The 23,577-nt window shown below is 28.0% G+C and overlaps 1 protein-coding gene across 4 annotated transcripts in view; it reads left to right on the forward strand.

Moving 5' to 3' along the window:
* The window catches only part of LOC122503413, an 86,076-nt gene that overhangs the window by 1,692 nt on the left and 60,807 nt on the right, over window positions 1–23,577 (forward strand). For 2 of the 4 annotated variants that reach the window (XM_043613936.1, XM_043613938.1), the window contains exons 2-3: window positions 9,223–9,344; window positions 16,444–16,686. In XM_043613936.1, coding sequence (XP_043469871.1) covers window positions 9,223–9,344; window positions 16,444–16,686 — 365 coding nt within the window. Of the gene's footprint in view, window positions 1–9,222; window positions 9,345–15,924; window positions 16,077–16,443; window positions 16,687–23,577 lie in introns of those variants that run through there. The other 2 variants (XM_043613937.1, XM_043613939.1) reach the window with 2 other exon arrangements.

Below are 23,577 nucleotides of genomic sequence, written 5' to 3' on the forward strand. Positions count from 1 at the left end.
AAAAAAATTTTCGACCAAATTCTAACAAAAAAAGTCAGTAAAAAAATTTTTTTTTTTTATTTTTTTTTTAAAAACATTTTTTTTTATTGAAATTTTTTTTGCACCACCGCCATTTTTTTTCTATAAAATAAGATGATTGAAAGGGTACTTCATACTTTAAAAAATAAAAAACCGATTTTTGGCCCCTAAATAGTACAGTTTTCTATATAAACGAGGGGCCAACATTTTTTAAAATTACATTAAAAATTAATTAATACTTAAATTAAATTTCTAAAAAAGTTAATAATATATGCCTGTTTATTGTAAATATTGATTTTTTAGTATGTACAAGGTTAATTAAAAAAGTAAATGGACGTACACTACCGTCGGGAATTACCGGTACGGCTGCACGCGCACGGCCCAAAAACATGTCAATCACTGAGAAAACGATTTATTTGATTCAAAAAAATTTTGTTTAAATCAAACTTAAAATATCTTTGCTATACAGTCAAACAAATTTCAGTTTAATTCAAACATATTTTTTGGTTCATTTATAGAAATAATATATTCAATTCAAACAAAATTTATGGTTGATTTTAAATTATTTCTAATCAACATTTAAGTTTGGATCAAACATAACATTTTTAAACATATTCTTTGTTTAAACCAAAACAGAAAATATATTTTTGAATTAAAAACAATTATTCAAACAAATATTATTTTTGAATCAAAGCAGTAGATATTTTCTATATATATTGGGATCTCACAAACCGATTTTTTCGAGTTGAAACTTGGTGAAAATAAGTCTCATAATAGGTCAAAATTATTCCCTAAATATGGTAGGCCAGTCGGTGAGTGCAAAAAGTGCACAAAAGTGCAACTTGAAAAGTCTCAATAGTTTCTTGTAGTTTGGGGGCCCCATATAAGAGCCCCATGGTTTGCTCTCGATTTCCGGTTGCAAAAAATAGTGTAAACAATCGTCAAAGTTCGAGAAACGTAGTTTTTCGATGACCCTTGCTTCCGGTTAAATTTTAGAGGAAAAAGTTGTTATTGAAAGTTGTAGAGCCTAAAAATACCTTTCAAATGATTGGTCATACGTTGAAAAAGGTTAATTAGTTTAGTTGCAAATGAATTTAAACCATTAAAAATAGCACTTTTTTAATTGTTTAATAACTTTGTTAATAATTATTGAATTTGTTTACAACTCACCAGGAATATTCTCCTTGCGAAGCTGAATAAATTAAAAAAAAAGTCAACTCGATCGGACAAATAGTTTATGTTTTATTCCATTTGTTAACTAAAAACATGAAATTTTTCAACAGAATTACCCCACTTTTGGACCTGCGAATTTCGTTTTTTCTTCTTCAAGAGTACAGTTTAGGAGTCAAACTTTGATTCCATTTAAATGGGAAATTGATTTTTCTTATCTAAGTGCATAATAATAGACGTTAAAAAAGGGTATGTTTTTTTGACATAAACAAATGGAATAACTCATTCGTTTTCACAAAACTTTTCCAAAAAAAAATCCGACCTAGCTTCAAGGAGGGGGGAGTTAGTTTTTTTTTCAAAAAATTCCTGACTAGTTAATTATCAATATTTTTAATTGCAATTCATACCACTTATAGTCCAATGTATGTATTTTATAAAAAAAAATTGGACATAAGGTTTTGTGCATTTATTTTTAATTTATATCAAGTAAAAGTAAATGTATCCTTTTTTCAACCTCTGAACGTCGGAGTGGGGGTACTCGAAGGAGCGTGATTCTCGCCGCCACAACTCAATTCAGCCTTTCAGATTTGCAAAAATGGTCATAACTTCGTTAATTATTTACCGATTTTAATGATTCTTTTTTTAATTTGATGTATTGTTTTACGCTGAATCCAAAAATGATTTTATATTTTTTTAAAATACAATATTTTTAATAATAAAAACAAAAATTTTTTTAACAAAAAATTTTTAATTATTATTTATAACTCTTGACAAAAAATTCTTTTCGTACATATAATTCCATTGAATTCAAAAAAATATTATAACAACAAAAAATTAAAATTAATTATATATAAGCTTGTAGCATTAGGTTGACATATGCACGCCTGTTCAACTATCAATACAACGATGCTACACACTTATATAAAAATAATTTGAATTTTTTTATGTCATAATATTATTTTGAATTCAATGGAATTATATGTACGAAAAGAATTTTTTGTCAAGAGTTATAAATAATAATTAAAAATTTTTTGTTAAAAAAATTTTTGTTTTTATTATTAAAAATATTGTATTTTAAAAAAATATAAAATCATTTTTGGATTCAGCGTAAAACAATACATCAAATTAAAAAAAGAATCATTAAAATCGGTAAATAATTAACGAAGTTATGACCATTTTTGCAAATCTGAAAGGCTGAATTGAGTTGTGGCGGCGAGAATCACGCTCCTTCGAGTACCCCCACTCCGACGTTCAGAGGTTGAAAAAAGGATACATTTACTTTTACTTGATATAAATTAAAAATAAATGCACAAAACCTTATGTCCAATTTTTTTTTATAAAATACATACATTGGACTATAAGTGGTATGAATTGCAATTAAAAATATTGATAATTAACTAGTCAGGAATTTTTTGAAAAAAAAACTAACTCCCCCCTCCTTGAAGCTAGGTCGGATTTTTTTTTGGAAAAGTTTTGTGAAAACGAATGAGTTATTCCATTTGTTTATGTCAAAAAAACATACCCTTTTTTAACGTCTATTATTATGCACTTAGATAAGAAAAATCAATTTCCCATTTAAATGGAATCAAAGTTTGACTCCTAAACTGTACTCTTGAAGAAGAAAAAACGAAATTCGCAGGTCCAAAAGTGGGGTAATTCTGTTGAAAAATTTCATGTTTTTAGTTAACAAATGGAATAAAACATAAACTATTTGTCCGATCGAGTTGACTTTTTTTTTAATTTATTCAGCTTCGCAAGGAGAATATTCCTGGTGAGTTGTAAACAAATTCAATAATTATTAACAAAGTTATTAAACAATTAAAAAAGTGCTATTTTTAATGGTTTAAATTCATTTGCAACTAAACTAATTAACCTTTTTCAACGTATGACCAATCATTTGAAAGGTATTTTTAGGCTCTACAACTTTCAATAACAACTTTTTCCTCTAAAATTTAACCGGAAGCAAGGGTCATCGAAAAACTACGTTTCTCGAACTTTGACGATTGTTTACACTATTTTTTGCAACCGGAAATCGAGAGCAAACCATGGGGCTCTTATATGGGGCCCCCAAACTACAAGAAACTATTGAGACTTTTCAAGTTGCACTTTTGTGCACTTTTTGCACTCACCGACTGGCCTATGGACCCAATCCAAGAGGGGGCACTTTTTAGATGCTTATACTGCTACGGCCTTTGACAAAAAATTTTAAAATCACACCTATATGTGACTGTCCACGAGAAAACAAGGCTTCCCAGGCGCGAAAGACCAGTGCTGACGATGGGTTGAAACTTGACTGAGTCTTGAACGCCCAGCGTGGGTAACCCAGAGTTGAAGCAGTCTTTATATCATTGTCACTCAATATTGGTTCAGCATGGGACACCAATGTTCGTCCCATGCTCGATTCAAGACTCGGTCAATCTTCGTGAGTGGAGCTTCAACATCCAGTCTTTATTCAATCTTGAATCAATCTTGATAGTTTATTTATTACCGTGTGCACTTACCAATATTAGATATAAATATTTATAAATTATTTAATATTAAAATATTATTTCTGATATTTTTTAGTAATTTTTTATACTATTTAAAAATTATTATTCTTATTATTAATTATTATTAAATAATATAATAAGTATTATTATTATTATTATTAAGATATCAATTGGTAAATAAATATTAATATTTATTTAGTGTATAATATTTATATTAATTATATAAGATTCATATCAATAAAGTTAAATTATTATATATTATTTTTTTTTCTTGCACAGTGTCAAATTATTATTTCAAAGTTCAAGAGTTTCGTTTATCTGAAAAATTTTCAGTGAAACAAATGTTTATTAGGTAGTAATAAATATTTATGCCTAGTAGTTTTACACTAGGTTTAACTGTTTACTGAATATTATCAAAAATATATTTTTCGTCAAACGCGCGCGACTAAACACAAATAACCTTGAGACTTTACAGCGCGACGTTGCGATTGTCGTGCTCCCACCATCCCATCTACTCAATGCTTTCCCCTCATGACGTCACAGGCGGGGAAAGCATTGAGTAGATGGGATGGTGGTATTTGTGTTTAGTCGCGCGCGTTTGACGAAAAATATATTTTTGATAATATTCAGTAAACAGTTAATCCTAGTGTAAAACTACTAGGCATAAATATTTATTACTACCTAATGAACATTTTTTTCACTGAAAATTTTTCAGATAAACGAAACTCTTGAATTTGAAAATAATAATTTGACACTGTGCGAGAAAAAAAAAAATATATAATTTAACTTATAAAATTATCAGAAAAAATATTTTAATATTAAATAATTTATAAATATTTATATTTAATATTGTACAGTGTACACGGCAATAAAGGAACTGAATATTGTAACAAGATTACTGAGACTTGAAACGAGTATGGGACGAACATTGGTGTCCCATGTTGAGTGACGGCACTGGCATTGATATTGTAGATTAGGCGAGAAGCCTTCCAGCCTTCTGTGGCCGAGCGGTTTAAATGCGTGCGTTGAGAACTTCCGGTATGCGTTAGGGGCGGGGTGCGTGAGTTCCGATCCCACATGCGAGCAAATATTTTTCATTCTTTGTTATAAGCGTTTATATAAAATAATAAAATTGTGTGTTGTGTTGTGAATAAAAAATGTGAACATGTTTATAAATAATGTTAAAAGTCTGTTAAAAATCAAGAAAAAAATGTAACGATTAACAGAAAAATTGTCTTTTTTTACTAAAATTATTTTTTTAAAATTACTATTCAAATGATATTTATTGTTAGTAATATATTCTTATTTATATGAAAATAATATAATTATTACAAATAATAACTTATTGTCATTAAATATATATGTATATATACGCACATGAATTAAAATAATAACAATAATATTTATTATTATTATTAATAATTCATATATTCACATTATATTGAATAAACGTGAGAAACGAGTAAATTTGGGAACAGTGGAAGCAGTCTTGTTTCAGTCCTGCATTAGGCGTCCGCAGCATTGATTGAGCATTGGTGTTCAATGCTGAATCAAGGCTCGCGCTGCAGTCTGGAATCGGTGTTACATTAAAGCTTCGATCAGTCCTGCTCTCGCTGATTCACTCATGCTCAATCAATGTTGACCAATGCTCGGCCAATCTTTATAAAGCCTGAACTCGACGTCACTTCGCGCCTGGGTTAGCTCCCAAACGTGAATTTCACAGGGCGAGCGATTGAAGTACTACGATTGAAGTTAACTACGCTTGACATACCCATCTTTAAAACGATATATTGTCGAAAGTAATTGATATTTTTAACTTCTGACTTTTGCATTTGAAAAAGCAACATAAAATCTGTCGATTACACAGGTCAACAAAAAAAGACTTACTTTTTTTTTATGAGATAGCGGAATGGTTTCCTATGTATTTTTGGACGCTGAACACGATCCCGACTTCCAAAACTGCCCATCACGTCAGGATTTTGAGAAAAGTGGGGGTAAAGACCCCAAAAAAGCTTTGTTGAGGAATTTCAACATTTATTTTCTCTTTAACCTGACGTGCTAGAGACTTCCACAAGGTCTTAAATTAAAGCTTATAATGTGCACTAAAAGACCAATATCCATAAAATAAAAAAAAATAAAAATTTTTTTCAAAAAATGGGATTGAAGACACCAAAAATTTGTGTTTTTGGATTGCTTTAATAGACTTTTTGCAATTGCTTGGATTCGCATGAAAATGGTTACTTGGGGTTTTTGGGGTCACTGATTACGAATCCGATATTAGTTTGCAAAAATTAAAAAAGGCGGATTCGTAATCAGCGACCCCAAAAACCCTGAAATAACAATTTTCAAGCGAATCCAAGCAATTCTTAATTTTTACATCTGCCATCTTGGTTTCGCCGTTTTAAATTTTTGCAAACAAATATTGGATTCGTAATCAGCGACCCCAAAAACCCCAAGTACCCATTTTCAAGCGAATCCAAGCGATTGCAAGAAGTCTATTAAAGCAATCCAAAAACACAAATTTTTGGTGTCTTCAACCCCATTTTTTGAAAAAAAATTTAATTTTTTTTTATTTTATGGATTATGGTCTTGTAGTGCACATTACAAGCTTTAATTTAAGACCTTGTGGAAGTCTCTAGCACGTCAGGTTAAAGAGAAAAGAAATGTTGAAAATCCTCAAAAAAGCGTTTTTGGGGTCTTTACCCCCACTTTTCTCAAAATCCTGACGTGATGGGCAAATTTGGAAGTCGGGATCGTGTTCAGCGTCCAAAAATACATAGGAAACCATTCCGCTATCTCATAAAAAAAAAGTAAGTCTTTTTTTGTTGACCTGTGTTACCATAAAAAACTCAAATTGATTTTTTCGACCTAAGCCGTGTTTTATCGTGGAGAGTCAACGATTGAGGTTAACTACGCTTAACATACCCATCTTTAAAACGATATATTGTCGAAAGTAATTGATATTTTTAACTTTTGACTTTTGCATTTGAAAAAGCAACATAAAATCTGTCGATTACCATAAAAAAATCAAAATTGATTTTTTGGACCTAAGCCTTGTTTTCTCGTGGACAGTCACATATAAGTTTCAAATTTTTTCTACAATTTTTAAAAAATGTGCAGGGGTTGAAAAAATTTCAAAAAAAATTTTATTTTTTAAACTTTTTTGTCAAATTTGTTGATTGCTGCAATCTTTGTATAAATTATTAAAATTTTCAGTTGTATATCATTAATCTTAGAATTTAATAATCTTTCGAATGGTATATTTGTTAATTTTTTTACATTTGTATTTACAAAAAAATCCTGATTTAATGATTGGTATGTTTTTGGGCCGTGCGCGTGCAGCCGTACCGATAATTCTCGACGGTAGTGTAAATATCTAATAAAATTTTTACGGGGATTTAATTATTTTCGTAAATTCTTTTTAGGAATTCAATTATTTTTAATACAATTTTAATCGAATTCCTCGAAAATTTTTTATTAAAATTCGTGAAACATGCAATTATTCAATAAATTCTTATTTTTGTATTATTTTTAAATTGAAATGAATAAAATTTTAAATTAATTCTTCGAAAAATGCAATTATTATGGAACTTTTTATTAAAATTCTTCGACAGAATTCAATTATTTTTATAAATAATACAATTCTTCGAAGGTATTCAATTATTTTCAATAAAATTTCTTGACGAAATTTAAAAAAATGATCAGAAATTTGAGAATCTTGAAAATTTAAAAATTAATTATTAGGGGAAGAGGTTCGGTTGTGGGCATAGTTTCGTTTTTGACTCATAATTTGTGTCCTTGTAGATATTAAGCAAACATATGTATATGTATTTAAAGCTAGGGACCTTAGCTAACTACTGATGAAGAAACTAAATAGATTCCATTGACTAGAAAAATTTTATTAAAAATTCAATAAAGTGGGCATTTTTCTAACAAAGAAAATTTTGGTTCGGTTGTGGGCACTCTTGAAAAATCAAATAAAAATGCAAAAAAATTAACCAAGTAACTATTCATTAACTACGTAAGGATGATTTTATCTAATTTTGACATTACTTCCTCCCCATGTAAGGACATATAAGATTTCTAACACTGAACCTCAGCAGCACAGTTACTAGCTACGAACGACGCATAAAAATCAAAGTCTTGTTATATTAATTTCCGTAATAAACTACAAAACTTTTAAAAATCATAAAACACTATTAAATGTTTTAAGGAATTACTTATGATTATATCGACTACGATATTTCACAATTTGTCAAGAATAAGAGTGGTGTCCACAACCGAATCAATTTAGGTGCCCACAACCAAACTTTACCATCATTTTGAAACATCATGAAAAAAAATTTACTTGTGAACATGGTTGTGATACTTAGTATTGGAGCACAAAATATAACATATTTACTGTTTAAATACGCATTGAACTTATCATTTTAATTAATTCACTTCGATTTGTTGAATATTTAACAATGTTTAAAAATACATTTTTGTTATATTCAACGTGTTGAAAAATTAATTTATATATAGTAAAAAGCACAGTTGTCTAATCACTTTTGTATTCGCATCGATTACTACGTTTGGTCAAAACACACACGTGACATTTGTCAGATTAGAAAAATCTCATTTCTGTCAAAAGTTCTGCGGGGGTGTCCACAACCGAACCATGCCCACAACCGAACCTTTTCCCCTATTTTTTATTTACGAAAATTTTAATGAAATTTTATGAATGAAGTTAATTATTCTTAAAAATTTTATTAAAAATCTTCGAAAGAATTGAATTATTAATTTATTTAAATTTTGATATAATTTGTTTTTTTGAATTTAACAATTATTTTCAGTGCATTTTTAATTAAATTTCTTATAAGATTTCAGTTATTTAAAAATTTATAGTGAAGGAGAATAAAACGAAAACATTCGGACAAATAGATTTTAAAAAATAGTTTACTCCAACGTTTCTAAATCTTAATGATTTCCTCTTCAGGAACATGCAATTATTCAATAAATTTTTAATTTATTATAAGTTGTTAAATTTCAAAAAAGTTTGAATTTGAAATTTTTGAAAATCCTAATTCCTGTTGTAAAATAATAATAATTAAATATTCAAATAAAATTATTGATGTTTTCGAATAATTTTACAATTTCAAAAATTTCAAAAAGTATAAAAAAGAATAGATTTTTTGCGAGTTACACCATAAATTTCTCGATTTCAGTATTTTGAGGGAATAAAATTTTTATTTAACCCTTTGATTTTCATAAAACAATTATTTTTCCATGAACGTTACACTCTAAATCTGAATAAGTGAAGATTCCACTAATTTCAATTCAATGTACGAGTTTTCTTTGATGAATCAGTGGAATTTCACTAACAATCAGTGGTTTTTATTAATTCTCAGTGAAATTCTACTGATGAATTAAAGAAAACTTATAAAGACTTATTAAATTTTAAAACTTGTTATACTTATAAAGTCCAAAAGAATATTCTGATATAAATAATTCAGAATATTGTTTCTACTTTGAATTTAACTTTAATGATTATTTTAATTTACAGTGTGAAGCCGGTTTCTATTTATTGAAAACAATAAACGAAAATGGGGATAAATTCATTGAAGAACTACTTGATTGTGATGTTATGATAAATATCTTGGAAACCTTAAATTCTTCAAATCAAAAGTAAGTATTTTTTATTTATAAATTATATTCCTATTGAGATCGATTATTACATGTGTGTTATATTAAGGGGTTATACCTAATCAGGCGATCGAAAAAATGCAGTTTTTTTAGGATTTTTTTTTCAAAAGTATATTTATTTTTTAAAATGAGAGTTTTTGTATATTATTAAACATCTTTTACTGTATTAAAAAAAATTTTTTTATTTATAAAAATATTACTTTTTGTGACACTTATTAGCCGTTTCCTAAAGGTAATCGAAAAAATGTGTTTCGCGGTGACCAACATAACTTTTGACCGAATCATTTAATATATTGATAAGTAAAATTAATCAAATTTAAAGTAGGTATGAATAGTGATTTTTAAAGGGTTTTTCACGAGCTATAAGTTGGTGATGAAGAAAGTTGTTTTCTTTCAATTTGACCTTGAAATTCAAGATCAAATTCTTAATTTCAATATATCTCAAAATCGGTGTTTTTTTTTATTTTTTTTCTAACCTATCCCAATCAAAAGCTTACCTTTTTTCCTATGAGCCATGTAAAAATCAGAGTGGGGCCATGCAAATTTTTGAAGAAAATAATAATTTATCATAATTTTATATAGAAAATGATGATTTATAATTAATTTCTTCAAAAATTTCCATGGTCCCAATCTAATTTTTACATGGCTCGTACGAAAAAAGGTATAAGCTTTCGATTGGGATAGGTTAGAAGAAAATAAAAAACACCGATTTTGAGATATATGGGTGATTCTTCACTCAGTGGTCAACTTTGCTTCCCAACTGTTCCCTATTTAATAACTTTAACAATTATTTTATAATCTGCTTCAAACTTTTCCACAATTAATATTCAGCATGTTTTTTATTAATATTAAATTCGAAAAAAAAATTTATTTTAAACGAAAGTTATGACTTAATTTAATGACCCAAAAGTGCACTTTTCTCGATTCTCCACACAGAAATCATGAAGTTTAATATGGTTTATTTTACACAAAGTCTATTTTAATCTTGTTTTTATTTCTTCCATTCGAAAGTTCATCTCAAATAGTAAGTTTTCTTGTGTTGATTTCCAATTTCCATTAATAAATTTGTGTAAAAATACTTTTTTAATACCTTCCCCACTATTTTTTTATTTGGAACTGGAGTTTACATTTTCATGTGTTTTCTGTTTTTTTATTCACATTTTTAGTTCGATTTTACTTCCAATTTATATTATTAAGTTAAAAAGTTTTATTTATGTTAAATTTGCATAATGAAATAGCATTTTTAGATTTAAATTATTTAAATAAAGAAATTTAAATAAAATTATTTATTTAAATAATTTAATATCAAAGGACGTTCAAGAAATTAATATTTTTAGATTTAAAAATATAAAAATTACTAGTATTTTAGGGCGTATTTTAATGAGGTGTAAACTCCAGTTCCGCGAAAATCACCTAATTCTTAATTGATAAAGAAAATAAAAATAATAGTGATTTAGAGTAAGCAAATCTCTTTAATATTCTATAAATATTGTTTGATTTTATTCATTTTTATGAAATTAATGAATTTTTTTCTTTGACTTGTAAACTCCGGTGCCTAATTTCGATTCGCGTAATAAAAATGTTTTGTTTTTTATGAAAAAATGTTATTAACCTCCAACATATCAATAACAGGTGTGAGTAATGTAAAAATAAGTTTTTATTTATTAATTAAAGTAGTTACCCTGGTTAAAAAACCGGACAGATTTCGGACTAATCCAAAATTTGTCCGAAACAGTGCGATTTATAGGGGAGAGTTGTTAGAGTTGGGCATAGTTTTGACTTTTCTTCATAACTTCCCCTGTAGAACGAATTTCGCGATTTCGCGCATATTGTTGGAAAGATCAACTCAAATGCAATGTTTTTGCTGAACATTGTAAAAAAATTTGACCAAAAGATTCAGAGTTATAAGCAATTTAAAAAAAAAATTTTGTCAGAGTTGATCATGTGGGTGCCAGAGTTGGGCCACTGTAGAAAATCAATGAAATATTTAGGTAAATGATTAAAAATGACCTTTAAATGATAGAATGACACTTGGCAATGAGGAAAGGAACCATGAAATTAAAATTAAATCCCATATTATGCATTTTCATATAACTTTAGATAATTTATTCCTCATGAACGAAATACAAAATTGAAAAAATGAAAAAAGGTTATCAAAAAATTTTTTTTTCTCTTTCCAATAGAAATGAAGTTTTTAACACCTCTTTAAGTGAAAAAATGAATTTCTGTTGCAAGTACGCTTTGTAATTGCAAAATTTCCCTCATGGCTCAACTCTGACACAGGCACGCGTTTTGCGTCATATTGCACAGAACACAAACGCGTGACACGAACACCAAAATACACGGAGAGACCCACATTTGTAAAAGTTACAAAAATGCATTGGAAGCCTCCTATGGTATTTTTATTAGTTGCAGATGCTGGCAATGCGTCCTTGATAATTCCTGGAATGGTAGATCGACATTGTAATTACTGGATTAGTGGTGATGCACTTGTCACATTGGGTGTTGATAAATAATTTTTTTGAGTGGCCCAAAGACCGAGCGGTCTAATGGTTGTAGTTTGTGTGAGCAATGTGGCGGCATTGATAGAACGATGATTCCATTTTCTTTACAATAATCTAATCCCCGAATGGATAAATGAGACTTATGATTATCCACACTGCTGAGAGACCTTTGGGTCAGCAGCAGACTTTCGATAGGCTGCTACTGAACATTTTGGTGGAACGCTACAGGACTATACTTTTGGGTTGCTGCGGTACAATTTTAGGCGCGTGACAGTCCAAAAGTTGTTCAGCTGCAAACCAAAGGCGGCATTCCCACTACTTCGGTGTCCGCTACGTTGTTCCGCTACAGTCCAAAAGGTCTCTCAGTGCAGTATTAAAAGTACTGAATTTTCAAACGCATTCATTTATATAAGAAAGGTGTTTTCGAATTTCTTACGTGGAAATATGGAGAAGGGTGGAATTAAATTGCCAGTTGCTGATACAGTCACTGATGCATTGTGCATTCAGCGCCAAAAACATTTGAAGCAACGGTCAACACCTTCCTCAATTTTTCCAATCTTTGCTCTCATTTAGATTTCAAATCAGTAGTAGTCTATAAAATAAGAAGTAATTATAATTAGTGTAATTGTAACAAGTGTAATTATAAAAGGAAAAATTAAATTGAGATTAACCGGAACTCTATATAGATACATAAATCCTTCAGCTATCTCAGGTTTTCCAGCTCAGGTGTTTCCACATTTTTTTCTGCAATCAAATAATATGTTCGGATTGTAAATGTTTAATTGTATAAAAATACGAATTAAGTACTGATTATGTATAATTAGCTTAAGCAATTCTAATGATCATTACTTTTACAGAAATATTATTTTTGTTATTTTATTTTTGAAATATTGAAAATTTCAATGTACGCATCTAAATTGAATTTGTTAAGCAAATTTTCCGCACTATTAATACTACTATTTTCTTCCATGTTTAAATCTGAGGATTAAAAAAAGGTTCTCATAAATTTCTTGTAATAAGTGTCTACCATAATTGACATTTACATAAGTAATTATTTAATTTATTTATTTTCATTTACCAAAGTTATAGAAGAGAAACTACCGATTTTTGTGTGAAATTTGTTATTATATAAAAAAATAATTCTGGGATGGAATAAAAAGTAAAGAGTTTAGATAAAATAATTCATAATTTGGATAACAGAGGGTTCGATTGATACAAGTTGGATAAGGTTCAGAATTCGTAAAATTTTCACAGAAAATAAATAGTATTTTTTTAAAATCGAAATGTTGAAAAATCATTTCTATTTGGCCTTAAGAATGTGTCCACCAAAAAACAGAAAAAAAATTATTTTTTATAAAAGTTATTGCAAAATTAATTTTTTTGCAACTTTTTAAACAAAATTTTATTTCTTCTAAATGAATGAACCGATTTAAATGAACCAAGCGGAAATATAAAGGGGATAAAATATACTTTCGTTCAGAATTAGAAAATTTTTAAAAAGTTTATTTTTTAATAATTATTTAATAAATTTTTTATGAACAATTAATTTTTTTTATGTTCTACGCCTTTTAAAAATTTGAAAAATATTAACATACACTTAAAACTATAAGAAATTAAAATCCGTTGAGAAAATTTAGGAGCGACAATTATTTTAAAAGTTATAATGAAAATTATATTAGCGCGGTGTAGTGCATCAACGCTGAACTTAGTTTTTGATCATTTTTATCAATTTTTATGGTTATATAATTGAATAAAAATGTTAATTTGACAGTGTTTTATTCATTTCTTAGTTAAAAATAATGTTTTAATTCTGAAAATCATCAAAATCGCATCTCCGTTCAATATAATTTTCATTATAACTTTCAAAATAATTGTCGCTCCTAAATTTTCTCAACGGATTTTGATTTCTTATAGTTTTAAGTGCATGTTAATATTTTTTTCAAAATTTTAAAAGGCGCAGAACATTAAAAAAAATTAATTGTTTATAAAAAATTTATTAAATAATTATTAAAAATAAACTTTTTAAAAATTTTCTGAATCTAAACGAAATTAAATTTTATTCCCTTTATATTCCCGCTTGGTTCATTTAAATCGGTTCATTCATTTAGGAGAAATAAAATTTTGTTTAAAAAGTTGCAAAAAAATTAATTTTGCAATAACTTTTATAAAAAATAATTTTTTTTTTCTGTTTTTTGGTGGACACATTTTTAAGGCCAAATAGAAATGATTTTTCGACATTTCGATTTTAAAAAAATAATTTTTATTTTCTGTGAAAATTTCACAAATTCTGACCCATAACTGATTTTTCACAATATTTAAATATCATTAATGATTATATTTAATTACGAACTTATAATTATATACATTATTTATTTGGACATTAATTTCTAGGTACATTTTCGAGACTTTGAAAGTAATATCTTCAAGAAAGATTGATATAAAAAATGAATTGATTGACAAAGTTATATCATGTGTCAAAATATTGGATCCAGACAATTCTAAAGAAGAAGCAACAATGGCTTTGAATATAATTTTCATTTCGTTGTCAAAGTAAAGTCTATGATTTGAAGTTTTTTTGTATTCATACTTTTAAATAGTTGTGATTAATTTCTTGTGGAAGTGTATAATTATAGAAAATATTTTTTCAGAGAACTTAAATTGAACAAAAGTCAGGGTATGTCATTAATTGTAAAACATGCAGCGAAGTTACTGAATTTTCTAAATCAAACAACCTTTGAATTGAGTTCTTTACTCACTGCAGCCAAGTTGTTTAATTATGTTATTAGATACAGCAATTTAGATTTTCAACTGACATATTTTCCATTAATACAGAAGATTTATTTGCAAGCTATGGAATATTTACTTGAATTTAAAGATAACTCTTATTTGGAGAGGATAAGAACTGCTTGCTGTATTTCTATTTCATTTTCTAAGTATTTATTCTTTTATTAATTATCTTAAGAAAGACACTACCTACAAAATTTAAGAAAACTTAGACTTTTATATCATAGAATTTTTATTAAAAATGAAAATTTATCTATGCAATTCATAACTAAAAATAATAATTTGTTTGAAGGATAATTATACTTTACTTGTAGTTAATTTATGATTATAAAAATGTGTTTATATTTTAGTATATTTGGTCAAATTGAACTAATTGAGGAACAACTTGGAAAAAAAATTTACGCTATAATTAAACAAACTGCAATGAAAAATGTTGTCCCAATATTAAAGGCAAGAAATGTTAAATGTTTTTATTGATAATTTAACTACTCTCTGAAACTGAAATTCAGTGAAATTTGACTGATTTTCAGTGGTGTAAATCTACAATTTACTGTTCGAAAAAATAATCTACAACCCACAGATTTTGACGAAAACTCGCGAATTTTTTTTAGAAACATCCAAAAATAAATTTTTAAGTAACTTAAGGAATCACTTTTTTAGAATTTTTATTATTTTTATTTTAATGCAAATAAGAAATAAATGAAGACTTTATTATAGTACTTCTTCTCATTGCTTAAGAAAAAAAATTTATTATGCTCAATACAGCTTTAATTTAATCTAATAAAGAAATTCTTTTGCCTAAGGGGCCATCCATAAACTAAGTTACCAATTTAGGGGGCAGTGGGTCCAAAAATTGAAATTTTTACATGTAACGCAATGGTAACGAGGGGGGAGGGGGTCTTAAAAGTCTGAAAAATTGGTAACGTAGTTTATGGACGGCCCCTAATAAATGAGGAGAAAAACTACTAAAGTCTTCATTTATTTGATATTTGCATTAAAATAAAAACAATTAACATTCGAAATTCAAAAAAGTGCTTCCTTAAGTTTCATAATATTTTCAGTCACACTTATTGAAAATTTGAGTAAAAATAATCAGTGAAAAATGCGACTAATATTTTCAGTAATTTTTAACATATTTTCAGTAAAATTTGATCAATTGAAATCGTGGAAATAGGTCGCTGATTCTCAACCAATATTCACTGATCTTCAGTGGAATTTCACTGATTCAGATTTAGACAGTATTAAAAATTTGAATTCTTTCATTTCAGGATGGGAGTTTTGATATTGAGTATGCAGAAGATTTCATTGACTTTTTATATTTGTCAATAAATCTGAAATTCAACAATAACTATGAAATTTGCTTTAATCTCATTGAAAATAGTTATTTAAAAATGTTATTAAATCTATCCGTCTTTGAACCTGACAGGTAAAATACTATCTTAAATGATTTCAATGTCTAATCTAATTTTAGACACTGTTGACATTAATTGTGACGTACGGTAACGACTTCTAAATGGCCCTTTATGGCCCTCTTACTTTAAAAAAGGTTGAATTTAACCTGAATTTTGACGTAAGAGAACCAGTTGTATGTCAAATATGTTTTCTCCTTTTGACCTACAGGTCAATATATTAACTTTTTTCTTTACAAATGTTTAACGTGAAACATTCGTGAACATTTAAATTTAATTTTCGCCTTAATCAATTGAGGCGACTAAATAGCTCAGCTACAGATAATTTTTTTAATTTTCATTTCGTCGACCTTAAACGTTGGTAATTTTAGCTTTTGTTTGCAGGATTGACTTCAGGAAGAAAGTATGTAGGTTGATATCCAAAATAATAGTGTCACTGAATGACTACTTTCAGTTTCCTTTAAGTGACTGGAAGGGAGGTTCAGTTGCATTTCAGAACTTTCTCTCAACTGGCTTGGAACATTTACCATATGATTCGTCAAAGTGGGAGGAAAATTTGAAAATTTCAAACGAAAGATCCAATTCTTTACTAGTTTTGCTTTATTGTCACTTTATAGCTACAGAAGAGTAATTTTGCCTTTAAATATTAAATTTTTATCAAATACATCAAAAAGCTTGTCCTATATAGAGTGATCCAAAGAAAGTAAACATTCTTTTGCTCTTTACTCCTAGCATTAAAGTTTATCGATAAACTTTTACAACTGTTTTTTTAATAAAACAATATTAAACTGTGCCTCAAAGCCCTTCAATTTTTTCATGTATTTTAATTGAAAAAAAAACCTTTTTTGTAAATTTTATATAAAATCTACAAAAACCAATATTTTTCAATCGCACTCTGATCTGGGAGCCTAACAATGTTATTTATATTTATTTTGTTAATCATTCAAGTGGATTTCATTTTTTGAATATTTCTTAAGGGAAATATCATGGTTCAATTTAAAATTATAGGTTAATTTCTAGATTTTATATAAAAACTGCGAATAATGGCGCTCTTGTGCTTTGGAATAAAAGGTATTGTAAGTAACACGGGGCCAAAGCAGCCAAATTGTTTATGTTGACGTTTTCTACACGGAGAAACTTTAATACCACTATTTCATAAAACTGATTAGATTAGATTCTACGGAAAAACGAATATAATAGGTTATAGAAATTGCTATTGAGACTATCAAATACACGCATTTAGTATATATTTTACAGTTCTTCATAAGGAGACTAACGAAAATTAGTATGTTGTTAAAATTTTTTTTTTTTAATAGTCTTACTAAAATGCTAGAAGAACTAAAAAATGTGAAATAAACAATTTATCGACGCCTCACAGTGGTCTGAAACTCGATTCTAGAGGTGGACAAAAATCGAAATATCGAAGTCTTTAAATACATATTTTTAGTGGTTTTTATATTCAATGACATCTAAAGCATGTTTTCTCATATTTAAACCGCTAAAAAAATTTTATGAAGCTGTGAGAATATATAAAACGTCATGAGGTAAGCATAGCTGGCTTTACCGTGAAAATAAATACAATAATTAAATGCATCTAGTTATTTTAAATCGTCATATTTAAACAAAATAAATATCAGTCTGAAAGTTCAATATGTATACTGTAAGACAGTGTATCATTTACATTTTTATTGACAATGCTTATATTTTAAAACAGCCCTTAAATGTAAGTGCTGCGTAGGGGAGAGTGGGGCAAAGGCGCTAGGTTTACATTTATCGATGTATATTTTTTAAATTAAGCAATTAATTTATGTAGTCTTTGTTTTTCATTATTCTAAAACTAATCAACAAGAAATTTTAATAGTTGTTACATTATTTAATGAAATTTAAAAACAATGCAAAAAATGCCTTTGCCCCACACACTGGGGCAGCGACGTTTTCGCTTATATTTCTAAAAGAAAGCATTTATAAGCCTTAAAAAGTTAACAAGTGATATTTATTAGTATAATATTTACGAAACATAAGGTTAACAACATATTATTAAAAGAATTAAATTATTTAAATAAAAAATAAAAACTTTTAGTGATTTTAACTTTATATTGTGAATTAATACATAGAAAATTCGAATATTCAATTGTTTTTAACCAAATTATATTCAATATTGCCTTTGCCCCACATGACAAACTTTTTTTTTACTTTAAATTTAAAATATTTAGATACAAAATTAAACTGAAACACCACGCTAGTTGTGTAGAGAAATATTTAATGTATTTACATGTTACGATTTTAAAAATTAAATACTTAAACTTATGTTTTAAAAAATAAAAGTTTGTTCAGTAAAATTATCATTTTATTTTTGCAAAACAATTTTTTTATTATATTTCTTAAAATATTTGATATTTTTAGGTTTTTCATTTTTTAATCAGTTGGTCTGATTGCATTGCAACTTAATTTTTAATACCAATTGGAATAGACAGAAAATAAAGGTGATATTTTAAAAAACGTCTTTACCCCGCATAGCGTCTTTGCCCCACTCTCCCCTACTTGTTCATGACAAAATTCAAAGTGACGAAAGTTAATTATTTCGAAAAGTGATTTATTGGGAAATGTTCATTAAGACGTTACCTTTCAGTAGCCACAAACACCTTCTGCCACTTTTCGATTTTCTCGTATTTAAAATGTGCACCACTCCTCAAAAGTGGTCTGAACAGCGAATCTAGCTGGACAAAAACAAGTTTATCAAATTTACTATAATGGAATTTTACAGCACAACGTTTCTAACATTTTCTGGGGTTACTGATTAGGTATTTGGAGTCAGTTGTTAAACATTCAAAATGGCGGATTCAATATGGCGACCGAAAAGGTAAAAACCGCTGCCAAGTTGAATATTTTTTTTTATAATTTTGGTGCTCATTTCATTAACACTTTTCTTCCTCATAGAGATAAAAATAATAGAAATATATGAATAACTTTTTATAAATATGGTAAAAGTGATTGAATTTTGGGTCAATCAATGTATTTTTAAATACCCTACAAGATAGTCACAATAATTTAATAGTTAAACAAAAGTTTTCAAACAAAAATGTTGAGAAAATGTCATTCTTCACAATTTTTTGGTTTTTAAAATACCATTAATTTCGAAATTTATTATCAAATTAGGTTAAAAAATAGGTCAATCGAAGCATTTTTTTAATGCTCTACAAGTAGGTAACGATAGTTTTAAAGTTACTTGTACATTTTTCAATAAAATTTTTAAAAAAGTATTATTTTCCAAAATTTTTTATTTTTAGAAGTTTATTATCTCCGGTTAAAATGGACGAAAAATGTTCAATTAGGGCTCAAAAGATTCGTCTAAAAAAACTATACAAAATTATGGAAAAACATTTATAGGTATTCTAACATTTTTTCAAAGTTATGGCCAAAAAACGTTTTTTTTTGCAAAATTAAAAATCCAAAAAAAATTTAGTTAAACTGTATTAATCTATTACAAAGTACTCTCACTTTATGTCCGCAGGTGAGATCTACAATTAAAAAAAATTCAACCCAAAAGCTCTTCATGATTTCGAGATATTTATGAAAATGTGATGTTTACACACACACACATACACACATACGGAATGTCATTTTTAAAAAATGTCATTTTTGAACTCCTGAGGTCAAATAACATAAAGATATGTCAAAAAATCGAACTCGAAAAATTGTGGTATTACAATACTTCCTCTATGAGGAAGTTAAAATCAATTAGATTTGCTTGAAATTTGACACTTAAGGGTTTTTATGGTGGTTTGTTACAAATCTACAATTAGTTTATGTATGGGGCAAAATTCCTCACCTGACCAGGTCAACAAATTTATGTTGTTGAATTTTCTTGAAACTTTGCCAAAATGTTACTATTATTTGTGGAAGTGTAAATATAAATTATTATTGAATTTGATATAATATTTTTTGAGTTACGGAATTTCAAAATTTTGACTTTTTAGAAAATATATTTTTTTCGATTTAATATATTGATAAGTAAAATTAATCAAATTAAAGTGTGAAAAGTGATTTTAAAGGGTTTTTCAAGAGTTACAAGCTGGTGATGAAAAAAATCGATTTCTTTCAATTTGACTTTGAAATTCAAGGTCAAATTCTTAATTTCAATATATCTCAAAATAGTTTTCTTTATTTTTTCTAACCTACCTCAATAGAAAGGTTAAATAAGAAAGAAATAAATGTTGAAAAAACACGCAAAAGTGGTGTACGTTCCCCTTAAACATTAGGTATAAATTTTGTATTTCGGAAACCTAGATATTAATCAAAATTCACTTCAAGTATTCTTTTTTATTGCTCTCTTAATTTGAATCAGTTAAAAATCGTGCTTTTAACTGACAATCAGTTATTTTTAACTAATTGTCAGTAGAAATATTACTATTTGAATTAGTGACTGACTAATTAGTTATTTTTAACTGATTCAAATTTAGAGAGTGCTTTGTTTTTTTTTCTTTGTGCTTATTCTCGAAAATAAAATTTAGAATAGATTAGACTGGATGAAATGCAATACATATTTGAAAAGAGATATGATAGTCTTTTAAAAAACTACTTTGAAACATGCGAGATCATCATCGAATTTAAGTTAATGTACCTGAAAATAGATAACAAACACTCAAAAAAATTATTTCTTGTAGAATAACAAAATGATGAACCAGGGAATTATTCAAAAAAATGATAAGAATAACAGTGGACGTGATTACTAGAGACCCAGGGATCAACGATCTGCTAGAAGGGAGGGCTCTCCTCGACCAGGTCCCTCAACCAGGACCATCAACGAGAAAATTGGAAAAGAGGGCGTTAACCCTGAAAATTCAATCGAGAGAATAGTGAGGATTACACAACAATTATCAAACAGACTCGATAAAACAATACCAGCTCTGTCAATCATAAGTCATCATCTAGTCTTTCCCCGGTCTATAGATACGAATACCTTGTCATGAAGGAATGCTTTCTACACAATCTCTCTAAAATGGATGCAATAAATAATCTTAGTCAAATCTCATCTTTATGATGAGACCTACACTACCGTCCACGAGTATCAGGACGATTACACGCGACTCTATAAAAAACATGCCATCACTTTTTCAATCATATCTCGGAAATTAAAGGAGATATAATAAATTAAAATTAATCCGGATAGAGATACAAATTTATCATTTATTAATATTATTTAATATTAATAGTAATATTATTAGTAATTTTTACTAATTGTTTAAGATTAATTCGGATAGAGATACAAATTTATCATTTATTAATATTATTTTTATATTCTTCTATTAAACTGTAAAATTCACTAAAATAACTAATTTTCTAATTGACTCAGTGGAGAAACAAAAATATCTAATTATATTATCTAATTATATTACTTTATTTTCATTATTATACTACAACGGTATTTACATCTATACCGAACTTAAACTTTTGAAGCGCCAACCTTCATAATGTATCTGTTTTTATATGTTACAAATGTAACTCTTAGAATTAGGAAGTACGTAATGTACGAAAGGGCATGTCCCGTTATGTTATTAAATAAATAAATAAATAAATAATAAAATTATAAATACGGTTAGAAAGCTGATTAAATTTTGCGTAAAATAAGCTGTCTTTGAAGTCATTTCGTTAACTATTATTTTTTGAGTTGTAGAGTGAGAATGAAATAAAAAAACTATCTTCCTCATTTTGTCTCTTGACTTCAACTTTTTCAAAAATCTAAAAAAATTTAGATAAAAGTTTTTTAAAAACACAGAAATCTTTGTTAGAATTTCAGCTTCAAAATAAGCCTTCGAAAATTAAAAAAGATTAATCCGTCTTCGGAATGAGAGAGAAAGCAGGCACGAAATCATGCAGGGGAACGATAAACTTTCTATTTTCTTTATATTACTCGTGAAACATTATTATTTATTATTCCCCCGCATGAATTCGTTCCTGTTTTCTCTCCCATTCGCAGCCGCACGAAGCCAGAATCGAGTTGTCAGAGTTGAATTTCAACGCACCAATCGGTCGAAACATGGCTTTACATTTTTAATGATAATTGAAGACGGATTGATCTTTTTTAATTTTCGAAGGCTTATTTTGAAGCTGAAATTCTAACGAAAATTTCTGTGTTTTTAAAAAACTTTTATCTAAATTTTTTTAGATTTTTGAAAAAGTTGAAGTCAAGAGACAAAAATGATCAAATTTGGTAATTTTTTTCATTTCTTTCTCACTCTACAACTCAAAAAATAGTTAACGAAATGACTTCAAAGACGGCTTATTTTACGCAAAATTTAATCAGCTTTCTAACCGTATTTAAGTTTTTTTTGTATCTCCTTTTATTTACGTGATGTGATTAACAAAGTGATGGCATGTTTTTTTAGTCGCGTGTAATCGTCCTGATACTCGTGAACGGTAGTGTATACGTGGAAGAAAGGTTAGAATTATCGTATTACACTGAAACCTCACTTATTTTAAGTCTCGTTTACTTAAAGTCGCATTTATCTGAACCCCATTTCGCTTCAGTTACTTTTATTTAGGATCAGCCCTGACCCTCATGAGCAGTGCGCGACCAATGGAAAGATTCTTACATTTCCATTGGTTGAGTTCAAACAATCCAGTCAATCATGTCAATTTATCGAATTACGTCACCAACATAAGTTATGCCTACCAAAGTACAAAGAAACGCGACACTTCATGTCGAATTGTGTGAGCTGTGTTCAAATAAGTGAGGTTTCAGTGTAGGATTTCACAACCAAAAACTGGCATCTTATTCTTTTCTAAAGATAAATAAGATTATTTCTAATGCAGATACTAATTTTTGTACACCGAAGGTTGCTTAATTTATAACCAACTTATATTTTCGTATTAATGTTAAAATTATTAACACAATGCACTGAAAATCCCAACATTCTAAATAACTTTTAGAATAAAGATAATCAAATATATTGAATATTAGAAGAAAAAGTTTCTCCGTGTAGCACTCGTTCACGTCTCTGGCTACAAAAGCCAACGTAAATACAAGGATAATTTTTCGATAAACTTTAATAGAGGGTGCCAGCAAAAGAATTCCGACTTTTCCATTCCCGCATGTATTTTTGGACCACCCTATTGCCTTTTCGTTAGCCTACCAGCGCCAAATAGACGAATGGACTTGAAAAATGATTAAATTAATTTATTTACCTTACTTATTGCTTAGGCGTTTAGCTAACTGATTAGGCAGTTTTATATTTGCCTAAAACTGTGTAGGAATATAGAAAGATAACTATTACCAACAAATCGCAAAGAGGAAATTAAAAGAATAAATTTAATTTAATAAATATAATAAAGTAGGAAATTGTTCCTGGTAGTCTAAAACAAAAGCTATTTTATCCCACATGCACACGGAAAGAAAAGGTCTGGAAGAGATATCCATAAAAATATTGTTGAGCAGAATATTGTTGTGTTATCCAATTCAATGGATGAGGGAGCCATATTATACTGTTGAATCAAATCTGGATGTGACATCCATAGTCA

The sequence above is a fragment of the Leptopilina heterotoma genome, unplaced genomic scaffold (genome assembly GCF_015476425.1).
Source record: "Leptopilina heterotoma isolate Lh14 unplaced genomic scaffold, ASM1547642v1 Lhet_260, whole genome shotgun sequence".
In the NCBI taxonomy this organism is placed as follows: Eukaryota; Metazoa; Arthropoda; class Insecta; order Hymenoptera; family Figitidae; genus Leptopilina; species Leptopilina heterotoma.